The sequence below is a fragment of the Schistocerca serialis genome, chromosome 9, assembly GCF_023864345.2.
Source record: "Schistocerca serialis cubense isolate TAMUIC-IGC-003099 chromosome 9, iqSchSeri2.2, whole genome shotgun sequence".
Classification (NCBI taxonomy): Eukaryota; Metazoa; Arthropoda; class Insecta; order Orthoptera; family Acrididae; genus Schistocerca; species Schistocerca serialis.
The window spans coordinates 213859644-213877179 of NC_064646.1; the positions used below are offsets into that span (position 1 = coordinate 213859644).

The 17536-nt window shown below is 39.3% G+C and overlaps 1 protein-coding gene across 1 annotated transcript in view; it reads left to right on the forward strand.

Moving 5' to 3' along the window:
• The window catches only part of LOC126419495 (RIMS-binding protein 2-like), a 268550-nt gene that overhangs the window by 216810 nt on the left and 34204 nt on the right, over positions 1–17536 (forward strand). The window contains exon 6 of the mRNA XM_050086685.1: positions 773–918. Within this exon, the coding sequence (XP_049942642.1) occupies positions 773–918 (146 nt within the window). The remainder of the gene's footprint in view (positions 1–772; positions 919–17536) is intronic.

Below are 17536 nucleotides of genomic sequence, written 5' to 3' on the forward strand. Positions count from 1 at the left end.
AAGGGAATGTTTTACTGTACAGTAAATATCTATTATCAAGTAATAGCCTCTGATGATGATGAATCAAATAGCAATTAATCTGTGCTGCATGTTACATCAGCAAAACTTCCCATTGTTCATTTTCAGTATCAGCACTGGTTTTCAAATTCATGTTCGGTATTTCTTTGCCATGTGAAACAACCAAAGTTTTTGATAGATTAAGTTGGTGAAGATATGTTTCAGGTTCCTTTGTGTTGCTGATGTATTGCACAGATCTGATTGTTTGCCTTTTTCCTTGCATCAATTGCAATTCTTGACTGTTAGCTTCATTTCTGAGCAGCTATAAGTGTTTATGCAACAATTTAAGTACAAACGCAAACCTAAATGTGTTGATACACACCTCACCATTCCAAAAGAAACATTCATCTGCCTTTCATGAATGCAAATAGGGATTTCACCTTCAGTGTTCAGGAATGCAATTACAGCTTCTTGTAAAATACACACATCAATGTCAACCATTTTTTAAAACTGTAGTGCTGCTATCTGTTCATGGAACACCCTGATGTTTATAAACAATGTAGAAGAAAATTTGGCATCAATCTCAGTGTTACATTTGTTATATTGCTCCAGTGTTTTGTGAAATAAAGAAAAAGAGGGCATTACTGTCTGGCCACCCCTAGTAGTTGTGTTGTAACATTTTGTTGTGCTGTTACTTTTTATGGTTTTGGACACTTTATTGCTTGACTTCATCCTTATGATTCAGTAGTGTAACTGTAACTGATTACTTTTGCAGGAGATCATGCCTTAATAGATGTAAATAAGCTGCTTGGATTAAACCCAAAGCAAGTGACTGTACGGACAAAATCCCGAGACAGCCAGTCAACTGACAGTGTTCCCACTCCCATACCCTCCAGTGCTCTGAAGGGCAAAACAGCAAAGGTACAAACATTGCATCCAGTTATCTTCCTATGGCATGCTAAGATATTTTCTGTAGTTTGAGTAATTCACAGGAGAAATAATGCCTGTGCTTAAAATTTTCTCATTAAGTTTCCATTATCCGTTCATTTCTAGTTAGTGAAACACTATTTACGTGCATTTATTTTGTAGGTTTGTTATTGACTGCAGAATAATAACCTATGTTAGTAGAATGCCTACCTTTATTCTCCTCATAATCATTTTTTCTCAAAATGTTTAGTTACATTTATTTGTTTCCTGATCCTTGTCAGTATGTGATTGCTTTATGTTTGACAGTGTATGAAGAATATGTAAATGGTTTTTTAATCTTTATTTTTATTTTTACATTGGAATTAAAGAGCAACAGTCCCAAAATAATTGCTGTTAATGAGATAGTGTTATATTTTGTTAATCACTGTGTTTGAGGCAAAGTATGTCTCTGTTCACATATGAATTGAAATTAATACATAGAGTTGTTAAAGCGGTAGGTGAGAATTCATTATTTATGTTTTACAATAACTATGCTAGATGAAATGTACGTTATCCAGCTAATCTTATCCACTTGAGAGATTAGAAGGTTGTTCCATCATCCCAAAAATCTCACCATTTTTTTTTAAACTTGCTATGACTCTGCTTTCAGTCTGAAACTTATTTGGGAGAATAAGTGTTGTCCATTTCTGTACATAAGTTTATACCAGTAGTTGTGATAGATATTTTAAAACTACATTCGAGGCAATGGGGAGAAAAATTGAATTTGTTAAAAGACATCAATTTAAAAGCATTGCTTATGGGATAACTGTTGTAAGGGACCTACACTACAAATTAACAAGGACATTGTAATATTAAAGTATTGGAGCTCCAGGTAGCTCCTGTTTCATCAGTGCTTCAGAATAAGGTTGATAGTATGTGTTATTTGATAATGAGTCAGAGAATTCTAGTAACCTACCCTGTGAACAATTATACAGTGCTTTTTATATACCGTAGTGTAATTTTTCTGGCTTAATGAAGCCAGAAGATGATGAAACTCATTGAAACACAACAGTATCTCAACACTATTGCATGTGAAAACCCAAGAGCTTTTTTTCTGCTGTATTGTAACTTTAATTGGCTAAATATTTTGGTGAAAGTACTGCTGAGACTCTGTAAATTCCTCTGCATTTGCTCTCTTCTTGTTAGTAAACAAGTGTATGTGAAGTTGTAGAAGAATGGATAAATGTGTATTTTTGGAATTGTAGTTCTCATTTCTCATTGTAAAGTTGGAATATGTGTTGTGAGTCTGTTTAGTAGTATGTGGTGCTCTAGAAAATAGAATGGTGCTTATTACACCATAATTAAGTTAATAGTACAAATACACATTTGAAATACATATCTGTGTTGCTCAGGGAATTAGGCTACACCAATGTACCACATTACTAAATAACTACAAAAGAAAACCTCAGCAGAAAAGCCTGTAGCAACCACTTGAAGAATTATATTGAAATCTAAGACAAATTATGGTGACATTTTCATATTTTTTTATATCTTAGTTGCAGTTGGTTGCTGTTTTTAAATTGTAATGCTTTTCTATGTCTCTCAGAGAATAGGTAGTTGCTTGTTCAATGCAAAAGGCAAACAACCAGCCATCACAAAAAGTAGGGCTTATAAAATCACATGCCACAGGTGTCAGTCATGCTACATTGCCTGGACAGTGAGGTCAATCTGTACCAGGCTTAAGAACATCATAGAGGCTGCAAATTGAGGAAGCCTGATTCAGCCTTTTGCATAACATTGCTTTAACAATAACCATAAATACATTATGGATGTACAAGTCTTACAGAAAGAGGAACAGGTGGTCAAACACAGCCAGTTTGAAATTTTTGAAATTAAGAAACAGGTGTGTACATCTCCACACTTATTATTAAACTAGCAAACCCAATTCAGTTATACACCTGTTTTAGATGATATCACAACTCAAGGATAGAAATGAAACTTTGGACCTCAGTCCATCAGTAGATAAAAAGGTCTTGGCTGATGCACAACTTTAGTCCTTGCCATGTTTAATCATGTTAGTATAATTGCTGAATTGTTTTGTTCCTTATGTAATTTGCCAAATAATGGTAATTGAAGTAATTACACATTAAGCCAAGAATTGAAACATTAAGAAGTTAAGATGACTATCTTTGCATTATCATCAAGTTTATGTTTGCATTATCATCTCTGAGAATCAGTAACATACTTGAAAATAGGTTTAAAACCGGAAACTTAGGTTGTGCAGTAACAATAACAAAATTTGTGAAACAAGGGAGAAAATAGTGTTTGTTTAGGTAATTTACAATGTTTCACCAAGAACCCCCAGTTGATTCAATTAAAATCATTACAAGAGCATTATATTTGTAACTGAAATCATGTTAAAAATATCCCTTAACTCACGAGGTGAGTTTTCTGTAACATATACTATGAGGTGTGGTCTCTTGAGACCACTATCTTGAAAGCAAGATTAAAGCTGTAAATCATTTGAAAATTTTATTTATGTTATGTAACATTTATGGTTACAACTATATAAGTGTTGTTTAAATACTCCTTGTTGATTTTATTGCACTAAATACAGCCAACTTTTTTATTTTTATTTAAATCAAGCAAAAATCAGATACTTTTGTGAAGCTCATTCAATAGTACACAAAACAGACTGTTAGAGAACTGAATCTTACATTCTTAAAAATTATACTATCTCTGTAGAAAATAAATTTTCACATAAAACTAATTTCCGGGGTTGGCACATAAAAACTGAACTCAATAGCCAGAGAAAGATTGGCTGCAATATTAATATTTAGTTCTGAGATCTACATCTTTCTTTACCATCACTCAAAACACATGTAATTTTGACTAACACTATGTATTTTGTTAAAGAAACAGAAAGGTCCTCATCACAACTGTCTTGAAGTTCTTCCTCTGAATGGTCGTCTTGTTTGCTGGCAGAACTATAATCACTGGCTATTGAAACATCATTGTCTTCTTCATCTACTTCTTGTTCTATATCATTGACATCATTCTCCATCCACTGAATAAAAATTTCATCAAACTTAAAATGTGTAAAATTGTTACATTCTTGCTAACAGATTTTGTACTGAACTGATGAAAGCAGGTTCGTAGTGCACAAGGTGTGGTCTACAAGACCCCATCACATGTCAACAACACATGTCAACAACAATCAATAATGCAACTGACAATAATAATTTGTAGGGTTGGTGATTAAAAAAGGGCAGGTGGTGTATAAAAATGTTCCACAACAATTGACCACGAGAGCGACTTGGGAAATTCTGGTATGGTCTGAGAGACCACATCATGTGAGTTAAGGGATACAAAATGTGGGTAGGATGTTAAGAGACAGTCAGTCGTAAAGCTATATCTTGAGAACAGAACTGTGCAGAAGTATGTCATTATAAAATTTCTTATACAGTTTGACAACCAAAATTGTGAAAACTAGTCCAGAAGAAAAATGAAGTGGAATGAAATAAAAATGCATGTTAGTTGTGCTGTTGTACGAGGATCGAATGAAAAGTAATGCCTCCACCTTCGTTAATTGGGTTTGCATGGGAATATTTTAATAAATCAAATGCAGAAATAATTCTTAGAATGTGATCTTTAATTACCAATATTCACTTTTCCACATGATCACCAGACAATTGGATACATTTCTGCCAATGATGAACAAGTTTTCTAAAGCCATTACAAAAGAAGTCAGCACTCTGTTCCCAGAACCACAGTCTCACAATTCTCTCATCGCCTTCACCAGAAGCATAATGATGTCCCTGCAGATCATATTTCATTATTAGGAACAGATGGAAGTCAGACAGTGCTAAATCTGGACAGTATGGAGGATGCCATATGGTGGTGAGATTCAGTCTCTGAAGTTCTGCTGTGGTGGCATGTGAAGTGTGTGGTTTGGCATTTCATTCTGCATGAAATCATTTCCCTTTTCCTTTCAGATCCTTGTTAGCTGGCGTTTCAGAGTTTGCATCATTGTGATGTAATGCTCTGAATTTATTGTGGTTCCATGACCACGGAAACTGACATGGATAACACCATCTGCATTCCAGAACACTTTGGGCAGGATTTTTCCAGCTCAGGGCTGTGTCTTGAATTTCTTTTTCTGGGACAAGTCTTTGTGTCAATATTCCATAGACTGATGTTCATCTCTGGGTTGTAATGGTGTACCCACATTTCGTCTCCTGTCACAATTGAATTGAGAAAGGCGTCACCTTCATTCTCATAATGCGAGAAGAGTTCCTGGCAAATTTCAAGTCTGTGTGCTTTCATTTCAGGAGTCAGCATGCGAGGAAACCATTGTGCACAGATCTTCCAATAGCCAAGCAAAGCAATAATGTGACACATACATTCTTGTGAAATGCCGATTGTGCTTGCAGTTTCTCTCTGAGTGATATGACGATCATCCTGAATCAATCTGTAAACATTTTGCTTATGAAACTTGGTGGTTGCTTTTACAGGACATCCAACTCTGTTTTTCACATAGGTCAGATGTTCCCGTCCCAACATCTTCAAACTTACTTGCCCAATGAAGCAGAGTACTCACATCAACATAATCAGCATAAACTGGTTTCATTCTCTGATGGATCCCCTTTGAGGTGACACCTTCTGCTGTGAAGAATTCAATGGCTGCACATTGCTTAAATCGCATTGACTGACTGTCTGCGCAGGGTTCCATACTTTACACTGTAACAACACAACTGTTCAATGATAAGGCTTCCTGCCAACTGGAGCTGTAGAGAAGAGGGTATGGAAAAAGCCAGTACCTGCCACATACCAATGCTGCCAACTGTTGAAGAGCTATAAAGGCATTACTTTTCAGTCAAACCTTGTACTTTTCTACTTCAGATGGCACTTAAGAGATGCAAAAAGTTTGTCTTTGGGAACTTAAGCTGTGCCTGAACGATTGTAATCACATTTATCATGTTTTCTGCTTATTCCATCACTTCTTGGTACAACAACATTATAATTATAAATGAAAAGCACAGTATTGTGTATGTTCTAATGTATTAATTTATTTCATTAGGCAGTTTTTGGCTTACAAGACCACCATCAGACTTTAACTCATGGTCATTGATAGGATGTGTGACTGCTGTGTATGGACACAGGAGGAGCTGGCCATTGTTCGCGAACAGCTGAACGTGTTGAGGGCTGCGGTCAGCCGTCTTCAGGCTGCTGACTAGGAGTGTAGCAGCAGTGAGGAGTCTGGTGCGTCGCATGGTACATCCCAGGTGTTACATGCTTCACCCACTGTCCCTGCTGTCGAGACATCTTCGCGGGTACCGGGCGCGGTTGGGTCACCCTCTCCCCAAGGGGAGTGGCGGGTTCTGCGGCGTTCGCGGCGCACGAGGTGGAGGGTCAATGTGGAGGCTGGCCATGTGGCATCGCCCACTCTGCCTGTGAGTGGACATGTGGCCGCTCCTTCAGCAAGGTCCAAACAGGCACACGGGGGGAGGGGTTTATTAGTTATTGGGAGCTCCAACGTTAGGCGGGTGATGGAGCCCCTTAGGGAAATAGTGGAGAGGTCAGGGAAGAAGGCCAGTGTTCACTCTGTCTGCTTGCCGGGGGTCTCATCCAAGAGGTGGAGGAGGCCCTGCCGGCGGTGATAGAGAGCACTGGGTGCACCCGACTGCAAATTGTTGCTCATGTCAGCACCAATGACGCCTGCCGTCTGGGTTCAGAGGTCATCCTCAGTTCCTACAGGTGGTTGGCGGAATTGGTGAAGGCGAAAAGCCTCACTCGCGGGATGGAATCAGAGCTAACTATTTGTAGTATTGTTCCCAGAAACGATTGCGGTCCTCTGGTTTGGAGCTGAGTGGAAGGCTTAAACCAGAGACTCAGTCGATTCTGCGGAGATCTGGGGTGTAAATTTCTCGACCTCCGCTATCGGGTGGAGAAATGTAGGGTCCCCCTGAATAGGTCAGGTGTGCACTACATGCTGGAAGCGACTACAAGGGTAGTGGAGTACGGGTGGAGTGCACATGTGGGTTTTTTAGGTTAGAGAATTCCCTCCCTAGGCCCGACAAGACACCTCCTGAGATGCGGCAAGGTAGGAGTAGGCAAAATGCAACAGGGAATAACAATATTAATGTGCTAATAGTAAACTGCAGGAGCGTCTATAGAAAGGTCCCAGAACTGCTCTCATTAATAAACAGTCACAACGCCCATATAGTACTGGGGACAGAAAGTTGGCTGAAACCAGACGTAAACAGTAATGAAATCCTAAACTCAGATTGGAATGTATACCACAGAGACAGGTGGACAGTGAAGGGGGAGGTGTGTATATAGCGATAAGAAGTGCAATAATATGGAAGGAAATTGACAGAGATCCAAAATGTGAAATAATTTGGGTGAAGGTCACGGTTAAAGCAGGCTCAGACATGGTAATTGGATGTCTCTATAGGCCACCTGGCTCAGCAGCTGTTGTGGCTGAGCACCTGAAGGATAATTTGGAAAATATAGACTGGGAGACTCAAACGTTCATAATGGGTGGCAGGGACAAAGAATCCAGTGAAATTTTTTAAAGTGCTTTATCTGAAAACTACCTTGAGCAGTTAAACAGAGAACCGACTTGTGGCGATAACATATTAGACCTTCTGGTGACAAACAGACCCGAACTATTTGAAACAGTTAACACAGAAAAGGGAATCAGCAATCATAAAGCAGTTACTGCATCGATGATTTCAGCCATAAATAGAAATATTAAAAAAGGTAGGAAGATTTTCCTGTTTAGCAAAAGAGACAAAAAGCAGATTACAGAGTACCCGACGGCTCAACACAGAAGTTTTGATCAAGTACAGATAGTGTTGAGGATCAGTGGACAAAGTTCAAAAGCATCGTACAATATGCGTTAGATGAATATGTGCCAAGCAAGATCGTAAGAGATGGAAAAGAACCGTCATGGAACAACAACCGAGTTAGAAAACTGCTGTGGAAGCAAAGGGAACTTCACAGCAAACATAAACACAGCCAAAGCCTTGCAGACAAACAAAAATTAGGCAAAGCGAAATGTAGTGTGAGGAGGGCTATGCAAGAGGCGTTCAATGAATTTGAAAGTAAAGTTCTATGTACTGACTTGGCAAAAAATCCTAAGAAATTTTGGTCTTATGTCAAAGTGGTAGGTGGATCAAAACAAAATGTCCAGACACTCTGTGACCGAAATGGTACTGAAACAGAGGATGACAAACTAAAGGCCGAAACACTAAATGTCTTTTTCCAAAGCTGTTTCACAGAGGAAGACTGCACTGTAATTCCTTCTCTAGATTGTTGCAAAGATGACAAAATTTTTGTTGTTGTTGTGGTCTTCAGTCCTGAGACTGGTTTGATGCAGCTCTCCATGCTACTCTATCCCGTGCAAGCTTCTTCATCTCCCAGTACCTACCGCAACCTACATCCTTCTGAATCTGCTTAGTGTATTCATCTCTTGGTCTCCCTCTACGATTTTTACCCTCCACGCTGCCCTCCAATACTAAATTGGTGATCCCTTGATGCCTCAGAACATGTCCTACCAACCGATCCCCTCTTCTAGTAAAGTTGTGCCACAAACTTCTCTTCTCCCCAATCCTATTCAATACTTCCTCATTAATTATGTGATCTACCCATCTAATCTTCAGCATTCTTCTATAGCACCACATTTCGAAAGGTTCTATTCTCTTCTTGTCCAAACTATTTATCGTCCATGTTTCACTCCATACAAATACCTTCAAAAACGACTTCCTGACACTTAAATCTATACTCGATGTTAACAAATTTCCCTTCTTCGGAAACGCTTTCCTTGCCATTGCCAGTCTGCATTTTATATCCTCTCTACTTCGACCATCATCATTTATTTTAATCCCCAAATAGCAAAACTCCTTTACTACTTTAAGTGTCTCATTTCCTAATCTAATTCCCTCAGCATCACCCGACTAAATTCGACTACATTCCATTATCCTCGTTTTGCTTTTGTTGACATTCATCTTATATCCTCCTTTCAAGACACTATCCATTCCGTTCAACTGCTCTTCCAAGTCCTTTGCTGTCTCTGACAGAATTACAATGTCATTGGCGAACCTCAAAGTTTTTATTTCTTCTCCATGGCTTTTAATACCTACTCCGAATTTTTCTTTTGTTTCCTTCACTGCTTGCTCAATACACTGATTGAATAACATCGGGGAGAGGTTACAACCCTGTCTCACTCCCTTTCCAACCACAGCATCCCTTTCATGCCCCTCAACTCTTATAACTGCCATCTGGTTTCTGTACAAATTGTAAATAGCCTTCTGCTCCTTGTATTTTACCCCTGCCACCTTCAGAATTGGAAAGAGAGTATTCCAGTCAACATTGTCAAAAGCTTTCTCTAAGTCTACAAATGCTAGAAACATAGGTTTGCCCTTCCTTACTCTAGCTTCTAAGATAAGTCGTAGGGTCAGTATTGCCTCACGTGTTCCAACATTTCTACAGAATACAAACTGAGCTTCCACGAGGTTGGATTCTACTAGTTTTTCCATTCGTCTGTAAAGAATTCGTTTTAGTATTTTGCAGCTGTGACTTACTAAACTGATAGTTCGGTAATTTTCACATCTGTCAACACCTGCTTTCTTTGGGATTGGAATTATTATATTCTTCTTGAAGTCTGAGGGTATTTTGCCTGTTTCATACATCTTGCTCACCAGATGGTAGAGTTTTGTCAGGACTGGCTCTCCCAAGGCCGTCAGTAGTTCTAATGGAATGTTGTCTACTCCGGGGGTCTTGTTTCGACTCAGGTCTTTCAGTGCTCTGTCAAACTCTTCACGCAGTATCGTATCTCCCATTTCATCTTCATCTACATTCTCTTCCATTTCCATAATATTGTCCTCAAGTACATCGCCCTTGAATAGACCCTCTATATACTCCTTCCACCTTTCTGCTTTCCCTTCTTTGCTTAGAACTGGTTTTCCATCTGAGCTCTTGATATTCATGCAAGTGGTTCTCTTATCTCCATAGGTCTCTTTAAATTTCCTGTAGGCAGTATCTATCTCACCCCTAGTGATACTCACTTCTACATCCGTACATTTGTCCTCTAGCCATCCCTGCTTAGCAATTTGGCACTTCCTGTCGATCTCATTTTTGAGATGTTTGTATTCCTTTTTGCCTGCTTCACTTACTGCATTTTTTTATTTTCTCCTTTCATCAGTTAAATTAAAAATTTCTTCTGTTACCCAAGGATTTCTACTAGCCCTCGTCTTTTTACCTACTTGATCCTGTGCTGACTTCACTGCTTCATCCCTCAGAGCTACCCATTCTTCTTCTGTTGTATTTCCTTCCCCCATTCTTGTCAATTGTTGCCTTATGCTCTCCCTGAAACTCTGTACAACCTCTGGTTTAGTCAGTTTATCCAGGTCCCAGCTCTTTAAATTCCCACCTTTTTGCAGTTTCTTCAGTTTTAATCTACAGAACATAACCAATAGATTGTGGTCAGAGTCCACATCTGCCCCTGGAAATGTCTTACAATTTAAAACCTGGTTCCTAAATCTCTGTCTTACCATTATATAATCTATCTGATACCTTTTAGTATCTCCAGGATTCTTCCATGTATATAACCTTCTTTTATGATTCTTGAACCAAGTGTTAGCTATGATTAACTTATGCTCTGTGCAAAATTCTACCAGGCGGCTTCCTCTTTCATTTCTTAGCCCCAATCCATATTCACCTACTACATTTCCTTCTCTCCCTTTTCCTACTACCGAATTCCAGTCACCCATGACTATTAAATTTTCATCATCCTTCACTACCTGAATAATTTCTTTTACTTCATCATACATTTCTTCAATTTATTCGTCATCTGCAGAGCTAGTTGGCATATAAACTTGTATTACTGTAGTAGGCGTGGGCTTCGTATCTATCTTTGCCACAATAATGCGTTCACTATGCTGTTTGTAGTAGTTTACCCGCATTCCTATTTTTCTGTTCATTATTAAACCTACTCCTGCATTACCCCTATTTGATTTTGTGTTTATAACCCTGTAGTCACCTGACCAGAAGTCTTGTTCCTCCTGCCACCGAACTTCACTAATTCCCACTATGTCTAAGTTCAACCTATCCATTTCTCTTTTTAAATTTTCTAACCTACCTGCCTGATTAAGGGAAATGACATTCCATGCTCCGATCAGTAGAACGCGTTTTCTTTCTCCTGATAACGACATCCTCTTGAGTAGTCACCGCCCGGAGATCCGAATGGGGGACTATTTTACCTCCGGTATATTTTACCCAAGAGGACTCCATCATCATTTAACCATGCAGTAAAGCTGCATGCCCTCGGGAAAAATTACGGCCGTAGTTTCCCCTTGCCTTCAGCCGTTCGCAGTACCAGCACAGCAAGGCCGTTTTGGTTAGCGTTACAAGGCCAGATCAGTCAATCATCCAGACTGTTGCCATTGCAACTACTGAAAAGGCTGCTGCTCCTCTTCAGGAACCACACGTTTGTCTGGCCTCTCAACAGATACCCCTGCGTTGTGGTTGCACCTACGGCTATCGGCTATCTGTATCGCTGAGTCACGCAAGCCTCCCCACCAACGGCGAGGTCCATGGGGTGGGGGGGAGACAAAATTGTAGATATCGAAATAGACGACAGAGGGATAGAGAAACAGTTAAAATCACTGAAAAGAGGAAAGGCCACTGGACCTGATTTGATACCAGTTCGATTTTACACAGAGTACTTGAAGGAACTTGCCCCCCTTCTTGCAGCGGTGTACCGTAGGTCTCTAGAAGAGCGTAGCATTCCAAAGGATTGGAAAAGGGCACAGGTCATCCCCGTTTTCAAGAAGGGACGTCGAACAGATGTGCAGAACTATAGACCTATATCTCTAACGTCAATCAGTTGTAGAATTTTGGAACACGTATTATGTTTGAGTATAATGACTTTTCTGGAGACTAGAAATCTGCTCTGTAGGAATCAGCATGGGTTTTGAAAAAGACGGTTGTGTGAAACCCAGCTCGCGCTATTCGTCCATGAGACTCAGAGGGCCATAGACACGGGTTCACAGGTAGATGCCATGTTTCTTGACTTCCGCAAGGCATTCGATACAGTTCCCCACAATCATTTAATGAACAAAGTAAGAGCATATGGACTATCAGATCAATTGTGTGACTTGATTGAAGAGTTCCTAGATAACAGAATGCAGCATGTCATTGTCAATGGAGAGAAGTCTTCCGAAGTGTGCCGCAGGGGAGTGTCATAGGACCGTTGCTATTCACAATATACATAAATGACCTTGTGGATGACATCGGAAGTTCACTGAGGCTTTTTGCAGATGATGCTGTGTTGTATCGAGAGGTTGTACTGAGGGAAAATTGTACTGAAATGCAGGATAATCTGCAGCGAATTGACGCATGTTGCGGGGAATGGCAATTGAATCTCAATGTAGACAAGTGTAATGTGCTGTAAATACATAGAAAGATAGATCCCTTATCATTTAGCTACAAAATAGCAGGTCAGCAACTGGAAGCAGTTAATTCCATAAATTATCTGGGAGTACGCATTGGGAGTGATTTAAAATAGAATGATCATATAAAGTTGATCGTCGGTAAATCAGATGCCAGACTGAGATTCATTGGAAGAATCCTAAGGAAATGCAATCCGAAAACAAAGGAAGTAGGTTACAGTACACTTGTTCACCCACTGTTGGGATCCGTACCAGATAGGGTTGATAGAAGAGATAGAGAAGATCCAACGGAAAGCAGCGCACTTAGTTACAGGATCATTTAGTAATCGCAAAACCGTTACGGAGATGACAGATAAACTCCAGTGGAAGACTCTGCAGGAGAGACGCTCAGTAGCTCAGTACGGTCTTTTGTTAAAGTTTCAAGAACACACCTTCACCGAGGAGTCAAGCAGTATATTGCTCCCTCCTACGTATATCTCGCGAAGAGACCATGAGGATAAAATCAGAGAGATCAGAGTCTACACAGAGGCATACCAACACTCCTTCTTTCCACGAACAATACAAGACTGGAATAGAAGGGAGAACCGATAGAGGTACTCAGGGTACCCTCCGCCACACACCGTCAGGTGGCTTGCGGAGTATGAATGTAGATGCAGATGTAGAAAGAGGATACAATATTCATGAACAACATTGAGAAAGAGAGTGGGGCACAAACATGTAAAATTTATCTTTGACGTTGCATTGGTAATGCAATTAAATGCATTAAACAATAAACAAATTTAATGAAAACATGCCAGCAAACCATTAATGCAAAACTTGAAAAACCAGTGCCTCTTTAATAATTCATATTAAATTAATAATTGCAATAAAATAAAATTACTACTTGACGAGAATGCTAAAGAATAATCTGAAGATGTATTACGTACGAAAGATGATACAAAACCAGAGTATAAGATAGAACTGACAACCATAACAACAGAATATATGGAGTAAATAATGGAAACCCCAGGATGGAATGTAATAATATTAGGAAAAGGGTTGTTGCTACTCACTATATAGCAAAGATGCTGAGTCTGCGACTATCCTTTTCATAATATTGAATATATAGACAACCACAATAAAATAAATAAATACAGGTAAAATATAGGAATAGAATGGAATTTAGTGTGGGAAGCATTGGAAAACTTTGACGATTAAGTGAAGTTCACAAGACAAGAAATATATAATTGTGTTTGGTCATTTAATATTAAATCAGAAGTTTGATACGGATGTTTGTTAATATCCAGGGCTTCTAACAGATTTAAGTTTTGGGCCTTTGCTCGCTAAGCAGAGAACATAGGACTGTGGTTAGAAGCTTTGTCTCTCACTCAATACATGCTCAGCAAATGTGGTGTCATTACCTGCTACCTCCATCTGCATTCATCTTCAGGCACCTAGCTGCTACATCTCTGCCTGATTGACCGGTATAATTGAAAATAATACCCCTCCTCTGTGATTACTTTGTTGTTCCTTTCATTGTTTGCAGTAACTGGTGTGCAAGCAGATATCCAGGACAGGTATAACAGAGTGTAGTCAAAACAATTAAAGCTTGCAATGATAAGATTTTCTAGTACATGAGGAACATCATAGCCCATTGTATTTTCAGTAATAAAGTAAAGGCCCAATTGCTAGCCAACAGTGAAGTACACAAGTGATAAGTGTTATTTTGGTCAGTCAGGCAAAGACTTATCAGTTAAGCTGGCTAAGCACAAATGCAGCTGGGGTTTATAGAATTATGACTCCACATTTGCTGAGTATGAACTGTGTGGAGCTATAGCTATCAGCTACAGGTGAAAAGGAGAAACTTTGGTTGAAAACAAAAATAATTCTTATAGAATTAACAATATAGCGGAGATGCTGAGTCACAATAGGCACAACAAAAAAAATCACACAATTATAGCTTTCGGTCATTAAGGCCTATGTCAGTGAGCACACACACATTCACACAAACGAAACTTGCACACCCGTCTGCAGTCTCAGACAACTGAAACCACACTGCGAGCAGCTGCACCAGTGCATGATGGGAGTGGCGACTGGGTGAGAGTAAGGAGGAGGCTGGGGCGGGGACGGTGAGGGATAGTATGGTGGGTGGGGTTGGACAGTGAAGTGCTGCAGTTTAAATGGAGGGCAGGAGAAATGGTGGGGTGGGGAGGGGGGAGGAAGTAGCGGAAAGGAGAGAAATAAATAGAAATTAAAAGACTGGGTGTGGTGGTGGAATGATGGCTGTGTAGTGCTGGAATGGTAACGGGGAGGGGGCTGGGTGGGTGAGGACAGTGACTATCGAAGGTTGAAGCCAGGAGGGTTATGGGAACATAGGATATGTTGCAGGGAAAGTTCCCACCTGCGAATTTCAGAAAAGCTGGTCTTGGTGGGTAGGATCCATATGGCATAGACTGTGAAGCAGTCATTGAGATGAGGGATATCATGTTTGGCAGCTTTTTCAGCAACAGGGTGGTCCACTTGTTTTTTGACCACAGTTTGTCAGTGGCCATTCATGCAGAGAAACAGCTTGTTGGTTGTCATGCCTACATAGAATGCAGCACAGTGCTTGCAGCGTAGCTTGTAAATCATGACTGGTTTCACAGGTAGCCCTGCCTTTGATGGGATAGATGATGTTAGTGACTGGACTGGAGTAGGTGGTGGTAGGAGGATGTATGGGACAGGTCTCGCACCTAGGTCTATTACAGGGGTATGAACCATGGGGTTAGGGATTGGGAGCAGGGGTTGTGTAAGGATGGACGAGTATATTGTGTAGGTTTGGTGGACAGCAGAATATCACAGTAGGAGGGGTGAGAAGGATAGTGCTTAGGATATTTCTCATTTCAGGGCATGACGAGAGGGAATCAAAACCCTGATGGAGAATGTAATTCAGTTGCTGCAGTCCCGGATGGTACTGAGTTACGAGGGGAATGCTCCTCTGTGGCTGGAATGTGGGACTTTGGGAGGTGGTGGGAGACTGGAAAGATAAGGCAAGGAAGATTTGTTTTTGTACAAGGAAGTGATGATAATTAAGGTTAGTGAAGGCTTCAGTGAGAAGCTCGGTATATTTAGAGAAGGACTGCTTATCACTGCAGATGCCATGACCATGGATGGCTGTGCTGTACAGAAGGGACTTCTTGGTATGAGATGTGTGACAGCTGTCAAAGTGGAGGTATTGCTGGTGGTTAGTAGGTTTTATATGAACGGAGGTACATTCCATCCTGGATTTTCCATTTTTTTATTTTTGTTTTATAGAATTAAGAAAGAGATTCTCCAAATGTTTTGTTTGGAGTGTAGTGTTGTAAGCAAAGATAGAAGAAAATATTAGGACAGTTATGAAATATGGTTGTAGAGAAAATTGGATGTTTGAATGACAAATGAAGAAGTAATTCTAGTAGTGGGAGAAGAAATAAACCTAGTGGAAATGTAAAGAATGAGGAACATGTCCTCACTGGAACATGTAGTATGAGGAAATGAAGAGTCGTCAAAGGAAGTATTGCGCAGATGGTGGATCTCATTAAAAATGTACGAAGTCACCAGGAGTTGAAAGAAGAAGCACAGGATAGAGAAAAGTGGAGAGCATCCAGTCAATAACTGCTGTAAGACAGATACACTAAAGAAGAAGAATTGATTATATTGCCAATTCTGTAATTTAATAGTCCCATATACCCAAATTATTTTATATCTCCCCCCTTTCCCCCTCCCATGAGGATTGCATTTGTGAGAATTTGCAACAATGGAGCATGCAAATGTGTCTCAATGAGTAGGAATAGTCACTTGCTTCAAATGCAATACTTTTGTGCTCCTTGCACAACTGCATAAAGAGATAATTTTTTGTCAACAACTATTTGACGTTGTAGCCATCATTGTGATTGTTCTAAGAGTAAAGACAGTTCAGTCTCTCTCCCATCACTTTATCACTACCATATTTTCAGGAATGCTACAGTTTACGTATTCACTTGTTTGTAATTTTTCATTTCATCACACCTCAAGTTAAAACTGCATGCATTTCTCTAAAAATCTGAAAAAAATATCTTGTGGCTAGCACTTCATTCAACAGCCTGGCAGTTTTGAATAATTTTCCATATGGTATAATAATCTAGACAAATTGCAAGTACACCCCACCTCATCTGGCACACAGTTTTAAACTGTAAGGAAGTTTCTTAACACTGTCTAGTCCTCTGTAGAGTGAAAGATTCATTCTGGAAAACAAGCCGTAGGTTGTTGCTATGCCATTCTTTGTAATATTAGTTATTTCTTTTCTGCTAGTTCAGCAAAGTGTACAGAAGAATCTCCTTGAATTTCAGAAATTAGGAAAGAAGTACTGGAAGGTTGAAGTTAAGACCTAAGCTGTCGGTAACACTTGGATAGAGCATCATTAATGATAGGCAAGGATGCTGGATAAAATCCTGGTACTGCGCAAATTTTCAGTATGTTAGAATCTTAAAAGTATCCATTTAGTTATATAAGGTACATATTTGAAGATAAGCAAAAAATAAACAGCATTACTGGCATAGTATTAGTTCATATTACTCCCCACCCATTTCCTATACACAAGAAAGCATGTAACGATTCATGTTGAATGTTACTTAAGTTTCTTCTGCCTGGCCCATTGATGAATGAATGCGAAATTTCATGCATCACAAAATTTATTCACATTAATTGACCTCCGAACTGCACACTTGTCATGTAACCAAAACGTGGGCGGATTCCACTGATCTATTTGACTTCCATAAGTAACTTCAAAACTGACTTGTACAGTATTGATGCATCACTTTATATATAATTTTAACAGTAGCTTCCAAAATAAAGCATTATTAATTTTGTACAATTCTGATGTTACAATTAAAATTTACAAAACTTAAAGAAACTGATGTTACAGCCAAATAGGGTATAAAATACAATATTGAATGACAATCTTTTATAGTAATATCTTTAGTTTTCCATAAGAAAATCATCCTGAACTTTAATTACAATAATGTCTCTTGTATTGTTTTAGTTATGTAATTAATTACAGTTCAGATTTGTTTACTAACATTCAGTACAGAGCTCATGCTTTATCCGATTACATATATAAAATCCACAAATACGGCCTCAAGTTCCTGAAATTGGAAAACTGTGATATGTAAACAATTGGAGAGTTAATTAGAAATGTAACA